The sequence below is a fragment of the Musca vetustissima genome, unplaced genomic scaffold (assembly GCF_032173495.1).
Source record: "Musca vetustissima isolate MV318-11 ecotype Yass unplaced genomic scaffold, APGP_CSIRO_Mvet_v1 utg10644, whole genome shotgun sequence".
Lineage (NCBI taxonomy): Eukaryota > Metazoa > Arthropoda > Insecta > Diptera > Muscidae > Musca > Musca vetustissima.
In genome coordinates this window covers 82,225-101,366 of record NW_026877303.1, presented here as the reverse complement: position 1 = coordinate 101,366, position 19,142 = coordinate 82,225, and the positions used below count along the sequence as shown (strand labels likewise).

Genomic DNA, 19,142 nt, shown 5'->3' with positions numbered 1-19,142 from the left:
CGGATATTTTTAACGAGATAATGGACAAATGTTTGGAAACCAGTCCATGAAATGTATTTAATTCATGATATACGACAGAGACATGTGGTAATTTCGTATAAAAAGGCAAAAACAAAGGGACCATCAAAAAATAATAAAAGGCTGGTCTCAATATTAATTTGCCTTTGGTCATACCCCTGCCGAATTATATCGCAATGTTCGGAATATATTAAACGATTTAATAAATTCGGACACACGAACGTGCCTTATAAAAGCATCATAGATTCATTTCGTTCAAATATTTTATTAAACTGCACAGTTTTGTTTTTGGTTCTGTTAAATGATTCATATATAAATTTGATTAAATATTGTTGGTTCTTTGTATGTCACAATCAAATGCCCTGTGAACGGACGAATGAGTCTTTTGATTGTTCAAATGAATATATCGGACGATGGGAGAGACAGGGAGGGAGAAGACCCTAAAACCGTATTTTATGAGGGTATATCAAACGAATTTGACTGACATGATGTTGGTAATAAAACGAAACGAAACCAAAAAAATCCACAACAACCCTGCTGATGGCAGTGCCAGACAAAATAAAAAATAAACCCCAAAAACAGAAGAGTCGACGGTCATAAAAAAGAGTTAAAAACAACATCATGGAAAAAAGGCAACAGGGAACAAGATTGCAGAAGATTTATTTTACAGCATTGGACAATTCACGGCAATAATTTATGCTACAATCATTTTCATTTTTTTTTTTGGTTTTTTGTTATTTTATTTCTGGGGAGATTGAATGAAACTAGCTGACTGAAAACGTAGTTCATGTATCATCAGCAGGAGCAGCAGCTGGGTTTCATTCATAGCTGTATTTAGAGTCAGGTTTGTTATTCTGCATTTTTTTTTTTTTTTTTTTTTTTTTGTAATGGAACCCCACACTTCAGTGCTAAGTATGTGCAACGTGTATGGTATTATTGGGAGTATTTAATCTTTTTTCATTTAAAAATAGAACTAAATAAATAAAAAATACGACATTTTTTTCGGTCGCTTCTTCTTTATAGATACAAATCCTGTAATTGATATTTTGATATTTTATTGGGTGTTTCGGTGAATTTATATCCTTTTGTGAATTTGTATTTCACCATAATCAACGTAATCGTAAAAAAATCTTGGTGCTTTGATATATTCAATCAGGTATAGGCAACGATGATGATGGATGAGTAGTATTGGAAAAACAGGATAATGGTTGTTCATTTTTTTGGTGATAATTTGTTAATTAAATATCTGCAGTAAATAATATTAAAGCAATTCTAATTACAGAAAACATAAAGCTTAAAATGTTTTCCAACACAGAAATATAACTATACTCCTGGCTGACTTTTGGGCTCAGATTTAAATTTCTAACAATGTAAATGAATGAATGCATCAAAATTAGGACAATTTATATTAGAAAATAATTTATTCTTGGAATATTGATCCATATATGAAAACATGTAATCCAATTTCTGAAGGCAAATTTTTATATTTATTAATTTGTTATTTGGTCCAAAAATTTCCATTGAGAAATTAAAAATTCCCAAATAGACTTATGTGCATAATTTTTAGGTTGTTCTGACACTCAGCAATTTTTAATGCAGATTTTTCCTAAAATCTCAAAACCCCAACACGTGGATCGTTATTGACAACGCATGGTATGGTGAACATGTGTATGAAATTCGCAAAAAACTGCAATTTAGAGTCAAAGTTATATGAGGCTACCATCACCGTACGTAGGATTTATAGGGTCGGACAAATAATATACCATCCATATGGTGGTGGCTAAATGCCGAATATTGTGCATTTCTGTATATGGGCCTATGGGAATATCTGGACCAAAATATTCTTTTTACAATATCAAACACCCTATGATGTTCTAGGGCGGTGTACTCTAAATACGTCCATGTGCAGAATTATTTATTAAAAACTTATATTTTAACGGTAAAAATCAGTGAAGAAATTATGCACCGAAGTTAGAATTTGTCAGATAATTAAAAATTATTGAGCACCAGTAGTAGTAGTAGAAGTATTTAAAAAATTGGGTTAAATATTACGTATTGTTTCGTGACTTCAAAAACAAACAGATATCGACACAAAATGTTGTTCTGATCATGAATATATAGTCTAATATTCCAATATGTTGCATATGTAATAATAAATTTAAAAGTTACTCTACTTCATGGTGGTGGGTAAAATGAAGAAGAAACAAATAATTAGGTCATAGCAACCTATTTTCCTATAACGAACATGACCTGTTTTCAATATTTCATTGCACTACTTTCATTCTGTTGTGACTTCGAAAAAAAAAACTGAAAATGAATCAAAATAAAATAAACCTGGCTATGGTCAAATATAATTGATTTATGTCTAACCACTCATTTGCATAGCAGCAATCACCCATTTTTTCAACATCCAACTAGGCTATGCTGCTGATGGTGATGACGTTGTGAAAGATGAATAGACAGATTGCTGAGAGAGCAAAAGAAGAAAAAAGAAAACAGTGTCAGGAGGGCAAATATAATTATCACAGTAAACTCAACTAAAGATATTTTCTAACACTGATTACAGAGCAAGAGAGGTCATAGTAGAACATTGTGAACATACCTGGTCCGGTCTAAGTCCCGGCGGTACCCATGTATACTCCTCCAGAGCACAACCACTATCATCATCTGAATGTGATTGTCGTTGGATGTCGAGGTGTTGTCCCACCATAAAGGGTGCATGGAAGCCGCCGGATGGGTGGTGTAACAGAGAGGGCGGTGATGGAGAAGATATGGCCGGTGATAACTGATGGGTTTGTTGGTGTGGATGTTGTTGTTGTGTTTGTTGCTGCTGCTGTTGTTGGTGTTGATGGTGATGAGGTGGATGCTTGAGCGATGATGAGGAATACTTAGAGATTGATGACGATGCAGATGCCGCAGGTGAGTATTGTGATGGCTGGTGCTGCTGCTGTTGTTGTTGCTGATGGTGATGTGGCGATGCAGTTGATGTTTGCTGTGGCTGCTGATGTGTCTGTAGATGTGGTGGCAGATACTGGTGGTGATGATGAGGATGTAACTGCTGCTGGTGTGGTGGTAATGGTGGCAAATGAGGCGTTTGTTGTAACTGCTGCTGCTGATGTTGTTGTTGAAGGTATTGACGTTGCATTGGCAATGGCGAAGTTGGTAAACCGGCAGGATTAAATAAAGCCCCAGCCGACGAACTACTGGGCATTGGCCCCGAAGTTGATGACGCTGCGGCTGTTGATGACGTTGAGACATTACTTTGTCCTAGATGTCTTAGACTTCCCAACGGGGGTAATGGTGGTGGTGTGTTTGAACTTGCCGATGGTCCCCCACCAGACCCTGCTGATACTGCCGAACTTGGTGAAAAATGACGCGGTAATGTTGGTATTTTCTGCAGATACGACACCTGTGTAAGCGGCGTTCGACTGATTGGTCTGTAAGAAGAATAAAAAATATAGAAAATAAATTAAATTTGAGCAAAAAAATGTACCAGAGATTAATGAAGGTCAGATATGCTCGTACAAAAATAATCCAAGCAATATTATCAATATTTTCACAATATGAAAGGAAAATCATTTGAGCCTTAACAGAATGTGCAAGTATTTTAGGGTTAGACCGTAACAAATCGAAAGTTAATTAAATTGTAAACGTGAGCATTTTGTTAAACTAGTGCTGTTCGGACGGACATCATGGCCAGTCTCTGTTTATCGACTAGCTTGATTGGTTCATTTTGTGTGAAGCAACGTACTGCATGCAGGGTTTAAAATGCTAACGCCAAAGTAGCAAAAACACAGAAAATTGCCGCACTGCTAACTAAATTCATCCTCAAAATATGCAGCACAGCAAAGCACAAGTGCAACAAATAGCAATGCATTACGAATAATTTTAGCAAGCAAAACTAAAGCTTCTGATTTTGTCAGCAGCTACAAAATAGCAATGAACAACTACAACATAATTGTCAACGCGACTAACAACCAATGCATACAACGAAGACTAAGCACTTTGACTGTGGCTGCTTAGCAAGATTTTTAGCAAACAAAACCCGAGCATTTTTCGAGTTCAGTGTTGCCCATTGAAATTTTATAAATTATATGAGAGAATTAAAAATCGCGATTATGATAATTTCATTTTTTCGAACAAGGACTATTAGCAATACTTGCTAAAGAGTTTAATTTAATATATTATTTAATTTTTAGAAATATTATTTACAGTTTTTGATTATGATTTGACAAGTTTAAATTAATTAAAAACGCACAAAATGAAATGTCTTTTTTTAATTTTTGCGTTGGCAACACACAAACATAAAAACAACCCTCGGCTGATTATTCGTCGGCAGCGAAATATGAATATGTAGTCGTACTACCGATTAGTCATAACAAAAAAAGCTCGCATGTGCAATACGTGCTTAGCACGGATGCTACGAACTAAAAAAGCTAGCCGTTTGCTGATTTAGTCGTAATGTCAATATTTTTTAGCAGCAGCTCTGTAAGACTAATGCTAATATTTTTGGATGCTGCATTTTAAACCCTGACTGCATGAAGTCGAATATGTACCTTTAATTTATGTAGAAGGAATTTAGCAACGCTAATATTATTGCAGTGTAAACTGCGAGCATATAAAAATAATTTATAAAATGGGTGTCCTTTTGAATGTTAACTTTTATTATTGTACAACTTTTGGAAATAGATTAGAAAAGCTAGACAAGTACAATGTCACATATTTATATTTTCTGAAAATTAGACAAGTCAACATAGACATACAGCCTTACCTAAAATTCGACTAGCTCGTTCGACGTTTTTCACCACAAAAGTAGAATGTTACCGAAATACGTCGAACGTACAAAATTTCAAGGTGAACAATTTAAACTTTGACAGAACGCATTTTTAATTTTTTTCTTTTGTTGAAAACAAAAACAAAACATTCTGGAAATCTCGAATGGAAACTAAAAATATGTGGATTAATTTAATAAATTTTCACTTTTGTTTTGCGGTTTGTATTATTTGCTTCAAGATACGGATTCGACGTATTTGGGTAATACGGCCGTACACAACATTTTGCCATAGTGAAAATCTTTTGTGAGTAAACTTCTTATTCACCACGAATCCCACTTGGGTGGGAAAAGGTGGATAACACCTTCGATGCACCGATAATTGGGGCTAGTCTTGAATCGAAAATTTTCTGCGAGGAAGTTTTTGAGCAATTAGCGACCCAGAATGCAATATTGCAGTCATTTAGGTTAGAAAATGGGCTTAGAATTATGAAAATATTTAACATTGGGTGGGACTTGTATATGAGGGCTATGTCAAAATGTGAACTTTTATTGAAAAGGGTCTGCAAATGTGTGGTTTGACCCTCCAACAACCAGGAATGCCAAACTACTACCGTGAATATTAAACATCCTAGGTGTAGTGCTTATGTATGTGTACAACTTCAAAAGTCTGTTTTAATTATTGAGAGTCTTATCTTGATTTGTATAGGCTAAATCAACAAATAATTTTCATCTGATTAAGAATATATACGATACATAAATTATTACTCGGTACCCGGTGAATATTTCGAGGTGTTACTCTATCTCTAAAGATGATCTCAAATTATATGTCATCTCAAAAATTTAACTATTAGGGCCACCAGCAAGAAATCGTCACACCATAACGTGTGGGTTCGTATTACACACACCCAAGGTCCTTTACATCCAAAGCTAATTTTTACTCCTCGACCATGAACTTTATTTGGAGGAACAGTGACATCTATTTACATATGTTATCCAATAGATGAATGACCGTTTGGGCACTTCATTCTGCAAGTCATCTATATATTTTGATACAAAGAACGTCTCCTGTATAGGGCAATGGCGTTTTCGTTATGAAGCAAAGTAAGGAAGACATCGTTTCACACCATAACGCGAAAAATTTAACTATGGCGATTTTGTCTTCTATGTTCGTATTACGTTCACTCAAGGTCTTTTATCCCCAAAAGGATAAAAGACCTCCTTTATAAATTTACAAATTTAGAAAATATGTGAGATTGTTCCTATATGCAAAGAAATAACGACCTGCAGGGAATTCAGTCCTCCTCTTTTTACAAAAGAATATACCCTGCACCCAATGAGAAAATCGATCAATTATTGTACCTTTTACTCATAATAGCTACCGGAAAGAAGAAGTCTAAAGCGAATGCCATAACAATGAATTCAAATTCCACCTTAACTACGACCGAAACATGAAACATTTAATATAGTCTAGGAAATTCCTCCTATTATTTGCATGCATTCGCTACAATTTCTACTGCGCATACAATGTTGCCAACACAATGACAATACTCCATTTGGGCAGACAACCAATTCGCATGTCCACCATTCCCTCGATGTCGATGTCTCTTCCATCAGTATCATAATCTATGGGAGTTGGTATTGTTTATTGTCTGTATCCCGCTGCCATGGACAGGGATCTCGTTTTCCGCAATAATGACTGGCCATGTTTGCCCACACGTTTATGGTAGCTTGGAGTATTTTTGGCGGTGGCCTGCATAAACAGCCACAGAATATTCGTATGCTAGCTTTTGTTTTTCTAGTTCGCCGAACATTTTGATGTGTCAATATTGTTACAGGCAGTTTTTGTAGTTGTTGTTTTGTGTGGCTACAAAAACAATACAGTTCGGTATTGTGGAGCTGTTTTATGTTTTATTTCATTTTGTCAGCGGCCTCCATAGAAAGTCCAAAATAAAAACGAAATTCACAACAATTGGCAATGTTGTGAAATCACAACAACAACAAGAATTCCACAATGGAATAACCGCAAATTGAAATTTAACCATTTTAATTGGTTTCGAACTCAGGTGTGGACTGTCGAACACATTCGTTTAATGATAACAGGATAAACAACATTAGTTACAATGCAATTGAAACAGTTGTTTCGAATTTTATTTCAAAAACAATAAAATGCAACAACTAAACACGAAGGTATTTAAACTGCCAATTTCATTAATAATTAAATGCATAGTACACCAAAATTATAAAGGACTCGGTTCGGTAAATATATACTGAAATTCATTCTAGGGAGAACTTGGCAATGATTCTATAAGTCATATTGTATTATACCAATAGAATAGAAATCTACCAAATATGTATACTGGAAACAGATGACAGATAGGAGAGACATCTAGAATTAAATTTTCATTCTGGAATTTAAAACAGAAAATCTTTTGTTTTAATCGGAGTTCGAACCGAATTTTGAATTTAGTGGGATATTGTTTACTTCGTAATATAAAAAATAAAAACGTCCTTAATTTAGGTCTGGCGAAAGGTTTTATAACTTCCACCATGTGGCGTAAATGTTGAGACTATGTCATTGTAAATTCTTCGTAGGTAGGTTGAAAATGAAATATTAAATAACTTCAACATACTGAAAATGAAGCGGAACTTTTACATTTTTTTACGTTAAACATGATCCTATATTGAAAATTTTCTGGGATGACGTATCTTTATCAGGAATCCGAAATACCAAAATATAAAAAGTGAAAAAAGTTAAGTTGGCCCGGACCGAACTTTAGATACCTTTGGAATACTGGCAGTTACTTTAAATTAAAATATAGGGAACAAACCAAAAATTAAACCTATACCGACAATTGTACCAAGCGATTGTTGTAACCAAAATGTACAATAAATACAAAATTCTGCAATTATTAGTGGAGATTTTTCCTAAAATTCCAGAACCCCAAAACGTGGACGGTTATAGACAACGCATGGTAGGATGAACCATGTGTGTAATAACCTCAAAATACTGCACTTTAGAGAGCGAAGTTATATGAGGCTATCTCTGATGTGTGTGGGTCAGTGGTTCAATTTGAAATGTTAATCGTTTGTGTAAGTCCCAGGAGGTTGTACCTACAGATGGACCAATACTGATTACATCGTGTAGGACTTAGCGAATATTTGGGGTTATCATTATATGAGGGGCTATGCCTATTTAATGGCCGATATAGTTCAATTTTGAACCTAGTCTTTTGGTTTTGTATCTCAATACCTTCCACGACGATACATATTAGTAATAATAAACAGACAATATGGTGGAATGCGCCTATATGGGGACAACCCAAACACACGGAAGAAAAAATACCCCAAAGAGGAGGCGAACATAAATAATTTTTGGTATTTGTGAGATTTGTGATAGAATTCTTAATCTTTAACGAGTGGGTCACGAAAAAATGCGTCAATAAAATTTAAAAAATGTTAAATCTGTATGGGCAATTGGTCATTTATACCAGACACAAAAAATTACCTTTCCAGCCACTTTGGTGGGAAATGCGGATAAACTGCCTAAAAATGTAAGATATTGTTCATCCAACAACACCAAATACCAACTGACACCAACACTTCAATATCCTTAGTGTTACTACGGGCCTATTTTCAAATTTTTTTCAAAGACGCTTTTTTATGGACAAAGAATCCATAATGTCAAAATATAGATACTTCGGTGAAATACCTAAAAACAAAACATGGTTCTATCAATAACATAAAATATCTTAAATATTTTAGTTCTACAGAGATAGGCAACATAGAAAGTATTTTGAGGTGTTGCAAACGGAATGTCAAATAAAACTAAAATCGAATGGTCGGCATATTCCAAAAAATATTGTTCCTCTAAAAAAGGATTAAAACTATATCCATTTACGCCTTTTAGTATCCCTCAATGCTTTAATTTCCTTTGATTAAATTATTAAATTAAATTCAGAAAAAAACTCAATTTTCACTTACATGTGTAAATTTAAAAGAATGGTATGTTGATATTTTTTACTTCGCTTTCCAAATTTTTAGCATTAACTAAAAAATTTACTCATTGTAATCGGTTGTCATATCCATTAAATCATGGCGACACTATGAGTTAAGATAATGTGTCTCCATAAATATTTCTATTCCATTTTTCGGTTTTTTTGAAACGTTTCCATTTGAAAGTATATCGCACACAAACATAAATTAATAACTGTAAAAAAATGTCCAACAAAAACAAATTGGTGGAAAAAAGACTCAAGCACGTGCAAACAGGCCACATGGAAAAAATATTTTATTTTCAAATAACTCTAATATTGAAACAAAACTAAAAAAACTGCCTCACAGCAGGTTACATATTACAAATGGAGAGGAAAAATTCATGGTGAATTTGTAGGAAAAACAACGACAACTTCGATCATATGCCATGAACACCAACAACAACAATACACAAACTGCATGAATTCGCACAGTTTGAGGCAATCTAATAGCATTGGGATCATTTTCCGCTAAGACTGAATTTGGTGACTTGCTGGCTAACCCCGGAATATAGCAGCATACCAGTTGAAATTCATTGAACTTAGTTTGCTTTTCTCTTTCCCAGACACCGAATTCTTGAAATGAACATGGCCAATTGGGGATTCAGTCCATATGGGGAGGGGAACTAGACTACCTTCCCATGCCCACCAACCAGCCAGAATTACCATTACAATACATTCATCTAGGCCATACCGATTCGTGTAAATATGCTTTTTTTGTTATTTTATTTTGATTGTTGGGGTATTTGTTTGTATGCTGTTCAAGAAAACCCCTCCAAAACGGATTAGAATAGAAATCGGAAAATGCATGTAGGAGGTGTTGCATTTCACAGTTGCCCCCACAAAGTATTAATCGAACAACCATCCAAGCAAGTAACAAACCAACCGAACGACCACCAGAGTCATTTCCAACTCTTTGTTAAGTAATTGTGTCAGACAATTTGACTGGATCCAAGTGTGTGTCTGGCAGTCGTACCCGTGGTGGTGGCGGTGGTGCCGCTGATGCTGGTGGCGCAGCACTTAGTTTTTGGCCAAATGTCTACATTTGTAACTCTTTTGTGGGACATATGGCTGCTGCTGTTGTTGTCATTCCACTCCTATCCCCCAGGTTGCTGTCCAGTTTGGGTTGTTTATTTTATGCTTAATTTTATTACAGTTATTTGTACTTTTTTCTTGAGTAAATTATATTACCTTCGTTGTAATTCTTAGTAAACAATTCTCAATATGCATGTATCTTTTGTGTATGGAATATAAATCGTACATGAGCTACGTATTGGGAATTTATACACATGGATATGTATGTAATATTATATGTATTTTTAAAGGCTACAAGAATTAGAAAATTACATTCGTTGGGTAAAAAAATAAATGAAAAAGTAAGAATACATTCCTTTCCAAATAAGTGCGATAAAAAGTCTACGTGTCTGACCCGCCGACTCTTATGAGTCAATTAAAAGGAACTACAACAAATATTTTAGTTTTGTATCACAATGCCTTTCTTTTCGCCAACTATTAAAAATACCGAAAATCGGGATGCATCATCCTAAATTCGGGCCGATATAATTCATTCTCAAACCTGACGTTCTATTTTCATACCCACCACCATAGTATGGAGGGTATATTAATTTTGTCATTCCGTTTGTAACTCACCGAAATATTCATTTCCGACCCTATGAAGTATATATATTCTTGATCAGGGTAAAATTCTAAGACGATCTAGCCATGTCCGTCCGTCTGTTGTAATCACGCTATCTTCCGAAGGAATTGATATAGAGTGCTGAAATTTTGCATAGGGTTGACTTTTGTCTGCAGGCAGGTCAAGTTCGAAGATGGGATATATCGGTCCACGTTTAAGCATAGCTCCCATATAAGGGTACCCCCCAATTTTTGGTATTTTGGAGTTCTTTAGCGCGTTTTTCAACCGAATTCGCTGAAATTTGGTACATTGTGTTCTTATTGGGTGCTAAATGTCTCCACAAAAAATTATAAATATAGGTCCACTTTTTCTGGTAGCCCCCATATAACGGTACCTCTTAATTTTCAGTATTTTGGGGGTTTTGGTCGTATTTTTCCACCGAATTGGCTGTAATTTAGTACTTTGAGTTCTTAATAGGTTTCAAATCACTCCACAAAAAATTATGAATATAGGTCCTTTTTTTTGTAGACCCCCACATATGGGTACCCCAAATTTTCGGTATTTTGTGGTGCTTGAGTGCGTTTTTCAACCGAATTCGCTGAAATTTGGTACATTGGGTTCTTATTGGGTACCAAATATTTCCACTAAAAATTATAAATATAAGTCAATTTTTCTGGTAGCTCCCATATAAAAGTACCCCCCAAATTTCGGCATTTTGACGTTCTTGAGCGCGTTTTTCAACCGAAATCCCTGAAATTTTGTATTTTGTAGCCGTATATGGAAACACATCTCCCTACAAAAAATTATTAATAGTCAACCCCTTTTAGGCGTAGTCCCCTACATAACCCCATTTTTTATATTAATATAATTATCTGATTTTTTTTCGAGATAAAAAACTAGAACGTACGGTTCGATAATGAACTATATGTGAACTATACGCGGAACAAATCATTATATAATAGGGGTTTATATGTAGACTATCCCCAAAATAGGTCGAATATTAACAAATTTTGGTAGGGAGATTTGTTACAATATACGTATACAAAGTACCAAAGTACAAAGTACCAAATTACTGTCAAAAGACAACCCTATTCATAATGTCAGCTCCCTATCTCAATTCCTTCAGAAGATAATGTAATTATCACAAACGAACAGCGGGCGGACATGGCTAGAGCATAGAAATATATTAAGTTTATAGGGTCGGCAATTAATATTTCAATGAGTTACAAACGGAATGACAAAAGTAATATTAACCTTAATTAATATTAATCTCACATTACTGCTGTCATTTTTTTGTAAAAGTGCGAAAGAAAAGTAAAGAAAAGTTCGCTATAAGAAAAGTTCGTTTTAACCGGTGATCGTTATATACGTGCTGGACAGTATATAATATGGAATACAAATAGCATTGCAGCTTAAAATACCCTCACGCTCTCTCAAACAAATAGTGTCATTTCATCGTTCTGTTATATTTCACACATATCAATAAGAATAACAACAACACCAATATTCGAATAACCAACACATTTTGAAAAAAAACATTCTTTTCTAACATCTTACGTCGTTCAGTTGCATTTTTAAGGGTTAAACTGCAAGACACCGAAGACGACGACAGGTGCGTTATAAAATGATGTTCTTGGCAATTATACCTTTGAGACTGGTTTGGCTTCTTTTGTTTATTGTCTTGTTATAGGAGTTGTTTTCTCCCTTTTTTTTTTGCAAAAAATATGAATAGATAAAACCCAAACACAGTTTTGAATTTTCTCTGTTCATATTACAGGGGAGAAATATAAAAAGAATTTTTTTCTTTGGTCATGAAGCAATTTCAATGCACTGCAAATTGCACTTATGCTATTAGTACATTTGAGAATAGTAATATATAAAACTGGAGAACTTACTGCCTAGGTATATGTGGTACAACGCGGTTTGTTATATTGAAATCCAAATAAAAGACAACACCCAAAAATATTCAAAATAATTTCAATCGGATCCTAAATCAATTATATGGAGTTGGAACGAATACCTTCAATAAAAGTAGATACGTCATGTGATACTCTGATTCCGAAAAACATTCATGGTCACAAATACCCTCTGGAAACTGTCCAGATGATGACCCCCGGAATTTTCACATCGAGTGCCATATCACAAGGCCTTCATCCGAAGGTTCCTACTATAACTGAGTGTATGAACACACCGGCATAGGGTACAACAATTATGCATTTTATTGTCAACGATCAAGTAAACAGAACAAAAGTAAAAAAAGAAAAACAAAAAAACAAAATGCCACAGACAAGTTGTGTTTTCGGATCTTTGTTCTATGGATAACAAACCATTATGGAACTTCACTTACTACAACACATGCCACAGAGTAAGGAACCGTAATTAGGAATGTAGTTATAACGAAAAACCATGACAACAAGAAACGCATATTCATATCCTTTGTACAGGAATTTCCTGTGTTCTGTGTGACATGAGGGCGGTAGCTCCTCTGTGCATTGCTATATGTGTGGCACATCGTTTTATGAAGATATGTGCGACGGAATATTAGGAACCACTTTCACATATAAATGTTTATTGTTTTATAACCATAGAAATGAGGTGGTATGAAGGTATGTTATTCTGTTGGCATTTTTATTGTTTCTCTCTACTCTGTCTCTCTCTGTGTGTGTAGCACTCGTCGCAATCATTTCATATGTTTTTGTTTTTATTTATTTCCACTTTGGGAGTTTCAATAAAAAATATGTGTTTGCTATGTTCGGTACATGCAGCAAGGATTGTCATAAACGATTTTTGAATTGACAATAAACGAAACGTGTTTCAATGCTGAATTGGAGCAAAAAAAAAAAACTCATATAAACATCACGACTAGCTTCATTTTATGGCTGTAGGACATCAACTTTTTATACATCCATATACTTTCCATGAAAACTTGGAAAACAAAACACACCTACACTGAGTTGATATTGAAGTCTGTCAAATTTTTGGATATGAAACTGTGGTTTAATCAAACTATAAAAATTAATTTGTTGATAATATGTTGCTGTTTCTAAAACAAATGTAAATAATTTTTAAAACAATGCTCCGAAAAAAATTCAAATATATCTTTTCAGAATATTAATAACGCAGGTCCATGTTTTGACATAGCTGCGCGGAATTTTCGGTATTTGAGAATATGATTCATGTTTTGACATCGCCCGCACATAAACGTCCCTACCAATATGTGGTATTTTGAGGTTTTAGCCGCATTTTCATTACCGAAAAGGCTCTCTAATTTGAAACTTCGAGGTTCAGAAATGTTCAGAATCTTGATGGCTTAGTCGCATTTTCATACCGAAAAGGCTCCAATTTGGCATTTCAGGATTTTAGAGAATGATATACTTCTGTGCAGAAAATGATCATCAAAAGTCACAGTTTTGATATAGACCCTATATAATGGATTCATATTTTCGGTGTTCTAGCTTTATTTTCTACACGAAATGGTTGTAATTGTTATTTTGCATTCCAGGTTCCTGGTAAAGCAAATACTTCTCCTCAGAAAATTTTCAAAAAAGGTTAATATTTGTAAATACATATAGAGGCCCCGCTTAATGTTAGCTTTGTTATTGTTCCTAGAGTAATTTTCCAACCTCAGTGTCGATAACTAGTAGGTAATCCTCTAAGACGATTACTTACTAGCAGACAGTTTATAATTGTCTCCCTATAAAAGCCCGACTTCTTAATGAAATGTAGAATTTACATCACATAAAAAGCTCGAACGGGTCGAACTACTACTACTTTTTATTAAAAATGTTGTAATATTTTTTTTCCAAAAAAAAATAAACTTTCCAAGCCACTGTTAAATTAAACTACACACACAACTCAATTGAATATTGTGTGTTTCGAAAAGTAAGCGACCTTTGTTTTTTGTCTTCCATGTAACTAAAGACAAATTGCAATTGTTAACTTTGTTTTTCAACTTTTAAATATCAAAAACATTTCAATTTTAGTCAGTGCTGACAAAATTATTGATGTTGATATCAATGGAAATTGTACGAAAAATGGAAAAAAAAACATGAAGGAGTAGATATCCTTGCTGTCACGTCAGCCTGCAGCCCTAAAGCAAATGGTCGAATGGCATTTGTGATTCTATTTGACATGTCAATTTAAGAGTAGTTTTAATTACAAAACTCTCAAACTACACACAAAGGCATTTTCCAATCATTCGAAACAATTTTCCCTATCAGTATTTTAACATTTCACAAAGTTAACTTCAGTTTTTTTTTTGTTTTTCTATTTTTGTTGTTGTCGTCAAAGTAAACAAGAATTTTAGGAATGAAGCAACAACGTAGAACATAGATATTGGAAACATATCCTAATTGTTTGTAACAGTTGTGCTGGTGTTGTTGTTGTTGTTGCGTACAATGTTCATGACTGTTGATGCTCTGGTTTTAACGAAGAGTCTGTGTCGACCAATTAATGCTGGTCAAGTCAGTTATTGGCGTTGCATAAATACAGCCCAGCTTGATGCCACACATACACCCAACAACAACAACGTGTGGAATTGCAACAAACAAGTCATCACACACAAATTCATTAACAAATATAACACAAGGCAGACTGAATGGCGGACGGACAGCAGCGCGGACCCGTGAAATGATGACAATAATGCCAGCGACAGCAACAGCTTGTTGCCATTGAATTGACAATGACTTTTGATGTTGTTGTCTTGTTAACATATGACGGTTTTTTTCGTGGTGTTGCTGTTCTTATTGTTGTCTTTTTGTTTCGAAGAATTGTTAAGGAATTCAGTCGTGCGTTTTTATGCTCTTCAACATAGATAACTATATTGAGATAGTAGTCTTTATGTAGGCATTTATATGAAGAACGAACGAATAGTGGAACATTGGATATATGTATGTGTGTGTGCCTGGTTAAATCTGTATTCATGACCGTAACCAGATTCGCTGATTGTGACAACAACAAAAAAAGAGGAGGTAACAACCTGTAGTCTGTCGTCCGGCGTTGGTAGCTGGTATTACGTATAACCCAATATTAGTTGCCGTTGTTAACATTATATTGTAACGGCACAAAGGGAAGTTTGGAATATAACGTTATACATATGTTCGAGTTTGCAAATTTTTAGTTTTGTCGAATATGTAAATAATCATCATAAAAATAAAAAATATATATATTTAGAATGGGTGTTTCCATATAATCGGGATATGTGCAGATGGTTTATAAATAGGATACTTGTGGGTATTCTGTAGTTGATGTGGATGATATAATGTTTTTTACTTTTGATCCATTTTTCTAAAAAAAATACGCAAAATTGTTAAAATAACGAAACGAATTTAATTTGCACTGCACCTTATGATATGATAAAGTTTCCGTAACATTTGCGTACTTTTGAGGTTTTAAAGATGTTTCCCCACCGACTATTATTATACCCTACTCAATTAAATTTGTCATTCCATTTGAAACACCTCGAAATATTTACCGGAGACACCATGAAATATATATTAGCTTGGGGGGAAAAATATCCATTGCTTTTATATGAACTATAGGACTTTATTTAAATGCCTCTCATCATAGATGCCTCTCTCATAGAAGTTTACTCTATATTTGCAGTCGATTTTCACAATCCTTCTTAGATACTAATTTTTTTATCATTAAAGAAATTTTGCAATGCAAGCTCCCGAAGTTTCTGGCGAATTACTGTAGATGAGTGTGGCCTAGTTATCCTGGTGGAACACTACACCTCTCCTTTTGGCCAATTCTGACCGTTTCTGGTCAATTGCTATCTTCAAACGGTCCAATGGTTGAAAGTAGAGATCAGAATTTAGCGTATGGAAAAAACTCAGAAAAAATAATCCCTTCCAGGCCAACCTTTTGAGGTGCTTCACCGCTCTTTGACCACGATTGTTTTCGTATCCGTTTAAGAAAAGGGTCTATCTCATTCCGTTTGGCCAAAGCTTCGAAGATGGATATTCGATCTATCCTATTTTTTCTGTTAATTGGTGTGTCAACCAAACATCGGCTTCTATTTGAATCCAGCTTTGTGTAATTGGTATAAAACAGTTACGATGTTACGACTGCTCACATGCCGGTCAACTTAGATCATTTCTCCGATTTTATCGACATTTTCGACGACCGGCCTAGGATTTCTTTTTCCCAAACTAATATATTCTTAATCAGAAATGCTATGTCGATTTATGCGTGTCACGGAAAATACAGCTATGAAACTTTGCACAGACATTCCCCATACAACGGTACCTCCCAATATTCGGTATTTTGGGGATTTCAAACACGTTTTTTTCAACAGAGTTGGCTGTAATTCAGTATTCTGGGTTCGCATTGTTGAGCACATCTACGTAACAAAAATTATTAATATTGAACCAAGTTTAGGATAGCCCCCACACAGCGGTACCCCCAATATTCAGTATTTATGGATTTTGGGCACTTCTTAAGCGAGTTTGCTGTGATTTGGTATTTTGAGTTCTCATTGTATGGCATATCAACGTACTAAAAATTATTAATATTTACCCAAGTACATAGTACCCCAACATTCGGTACTATGGGGATTTTGGACACGTTTTTCAATAATATTGACCATAATCGGTACTTCAGGAATTTCTCACACGTTTTTTAACCGAATTGGCTGTAATTTGTATTGTCGTTGGTTATCAAATTTTACTACTCAAAATAATCAATATTGATCCTCGTTTTGGTATAGCCCCATAAAACGCTAGCCCCTGTTAGGTAATCATCTTTTTCTCAAGTTCCTTAGTGTATAGTCAAGATCCTATAATAACATGAGTGTTCTCCTAGGCGCCCCATTAATGTGACATATTTTGAATGTCATCATTTGAACTTGTTTGAAAAATAAGTTTGCCGAATATTTTAGATGTATGTCCATCTCTGGTTATTGTCCCCATATAAAGAGGGGCGTGACTCATTTACGGTACACTTTTACGCTTATAGTTGTTCAAAAATTTTACGATTATAGTTGCCTTTTTATAAATTATTTTTTAAAAAAGTAGACGTTTAAAGTTTTCTCCACAAATAGTTTTTAAAGAAACACCTAGGTCTACCTTGAAACTATTTTTTTATAAAACGGCTACTGCATATTGACTGTTGTGATATTAAAAGTTCCCAAGCCAAATAGGTACACTTCTTGCTAAAATAATTTTCCCAATTGGAATGCTGATCAATAATTTTTGATAAACAGCTTAATAAAGAATGTCAACTTCTGTTCTCACGACTATGGACAGGCCCATATGATTAGCTCAATGGATAACAGCAACAAAAACTAACATATTTGCCAACAGCCTTGGCATGTGCATAATTTGCGTGCAACAATGAAATAATGTCTTGTTATGGCAACAATTTGCTTTGAAAATTGAATTGAATCTTCACACCTCTCTCTCGAAGATAGTTTTTCCGCAGAAATTGCACCAAAGAAATTCAAAAAGAAAAAACGCAAATAACAGTGTATAGTGTCCTCCAATGGGCCCACACAAAACAAATGTGGCGGCACAAAGTGAATAAACCAAACCAAGCAACAGATGCGGATGTTAAAATATTGTCATCATCACCATTGCCATAGAAATGCTGGTGGTTGGTTGGATGGTTCATTGAAATGAATTCATGGAGGCAATATAAACTGCCAGGGTAGTTAATAGCACTTAGCCGTTATTGTACAACAAGTGTTCTTTGTAGTCCATTCAAGCGGTCGTATGGAGTTAGGTTGTATGTTGTCTGTGAGTGTGTGTGATTGGAGAAATGTCGGTGATGTTTGCTGGCCAACGAACCAACCCGCTATCCAACCAGCCAACATCTGTATGTTTATTCATGGGATGTGCTGATCATCATCTCGTGATAATTTAACACTTTGAAAAATTCCTCTTTATCTTCATCAAGTTGCGGTTGCGGTGCTCTGTTTGTTTGTCGCTTCTTTTGTTCGAATATATCACAAAAGATGTGTGATTTTTGTCAGAATAGTGAAATTGTTGTAGCATTGCGATTTGTTGTGTTTTTTTTCTTATTTGCCGCTAAAAATCCAGGGCACGGGTTTGTAATTGAAAAATATATTTTTTAGTAAGCAGAGTTTGGTTTCTCTCAAGCAACATTATTTTCAATTCCATAGAACGAAGTGGAAGATTGGAGTTTTTAATGACGAAAGTCCAACAGGATTATTTCTATCCATAAAAAAAATCGAAACTTATAGAAATATTAAATATACGCTACATTGCACCTACGACCTTCAACATACCGAAAAAAGACCGCTACTGTTGTATGGGGTCATACCAAAACCAGGACCTATCTTGAAAGCTTTAATACATTAGCTTTCTACCCAACAAAAAACATGAAATGACAAATTACAACCCCTTTGTCTGGAAAAGTCGGTTAAAAAATGGGCTGTATCGTTGTACTACAGCTACATCCTAGGTGTTGTAGCAGACAATGTGTTATGGTTATGGTCATAAAATCGACATAGAATTTTATTTCGATCAAGAATGTATATTCTTCAATTTAAAGTATTTACGCACCCTGATAAAATATACAAAAACGGGCAATTTGTGTACGCATGCGTGTAAGTGCATGAGCACACATAAATCGTTTTTAATCTGTATATTTGAAGTGTGTCTCTTTTAGGTTTACCAACCCCCCAACTTTATTCTCTTATCCTTCTCTATTCTATTTATCT

At 34.8% G+C, this 19,142-nt stretch overlaps 1 protein-coding gene across 1 annotated transcript in view; it reads right to left on the bottom strand.

Moving 5' to 3' along the window:
- LOC133321880 (protein prickle) overlaps window positions 1–19,142 on the bottom strand; it is a 57,167-nt gene that overhangs the window by 15,845 nt on the left and 22,180 nt on the right. The window contains exon 2 of the mRNA XM_061530953.1: window positions 2,621–3,455. Within this exon, the coding sequence (XP_061386937.1) occupies window positions 2,621–3,455 (835 nt within the window). The remainder of the gene's footprint in view (window positions 1–2,620; window positions 3,456–19,142) is intronic.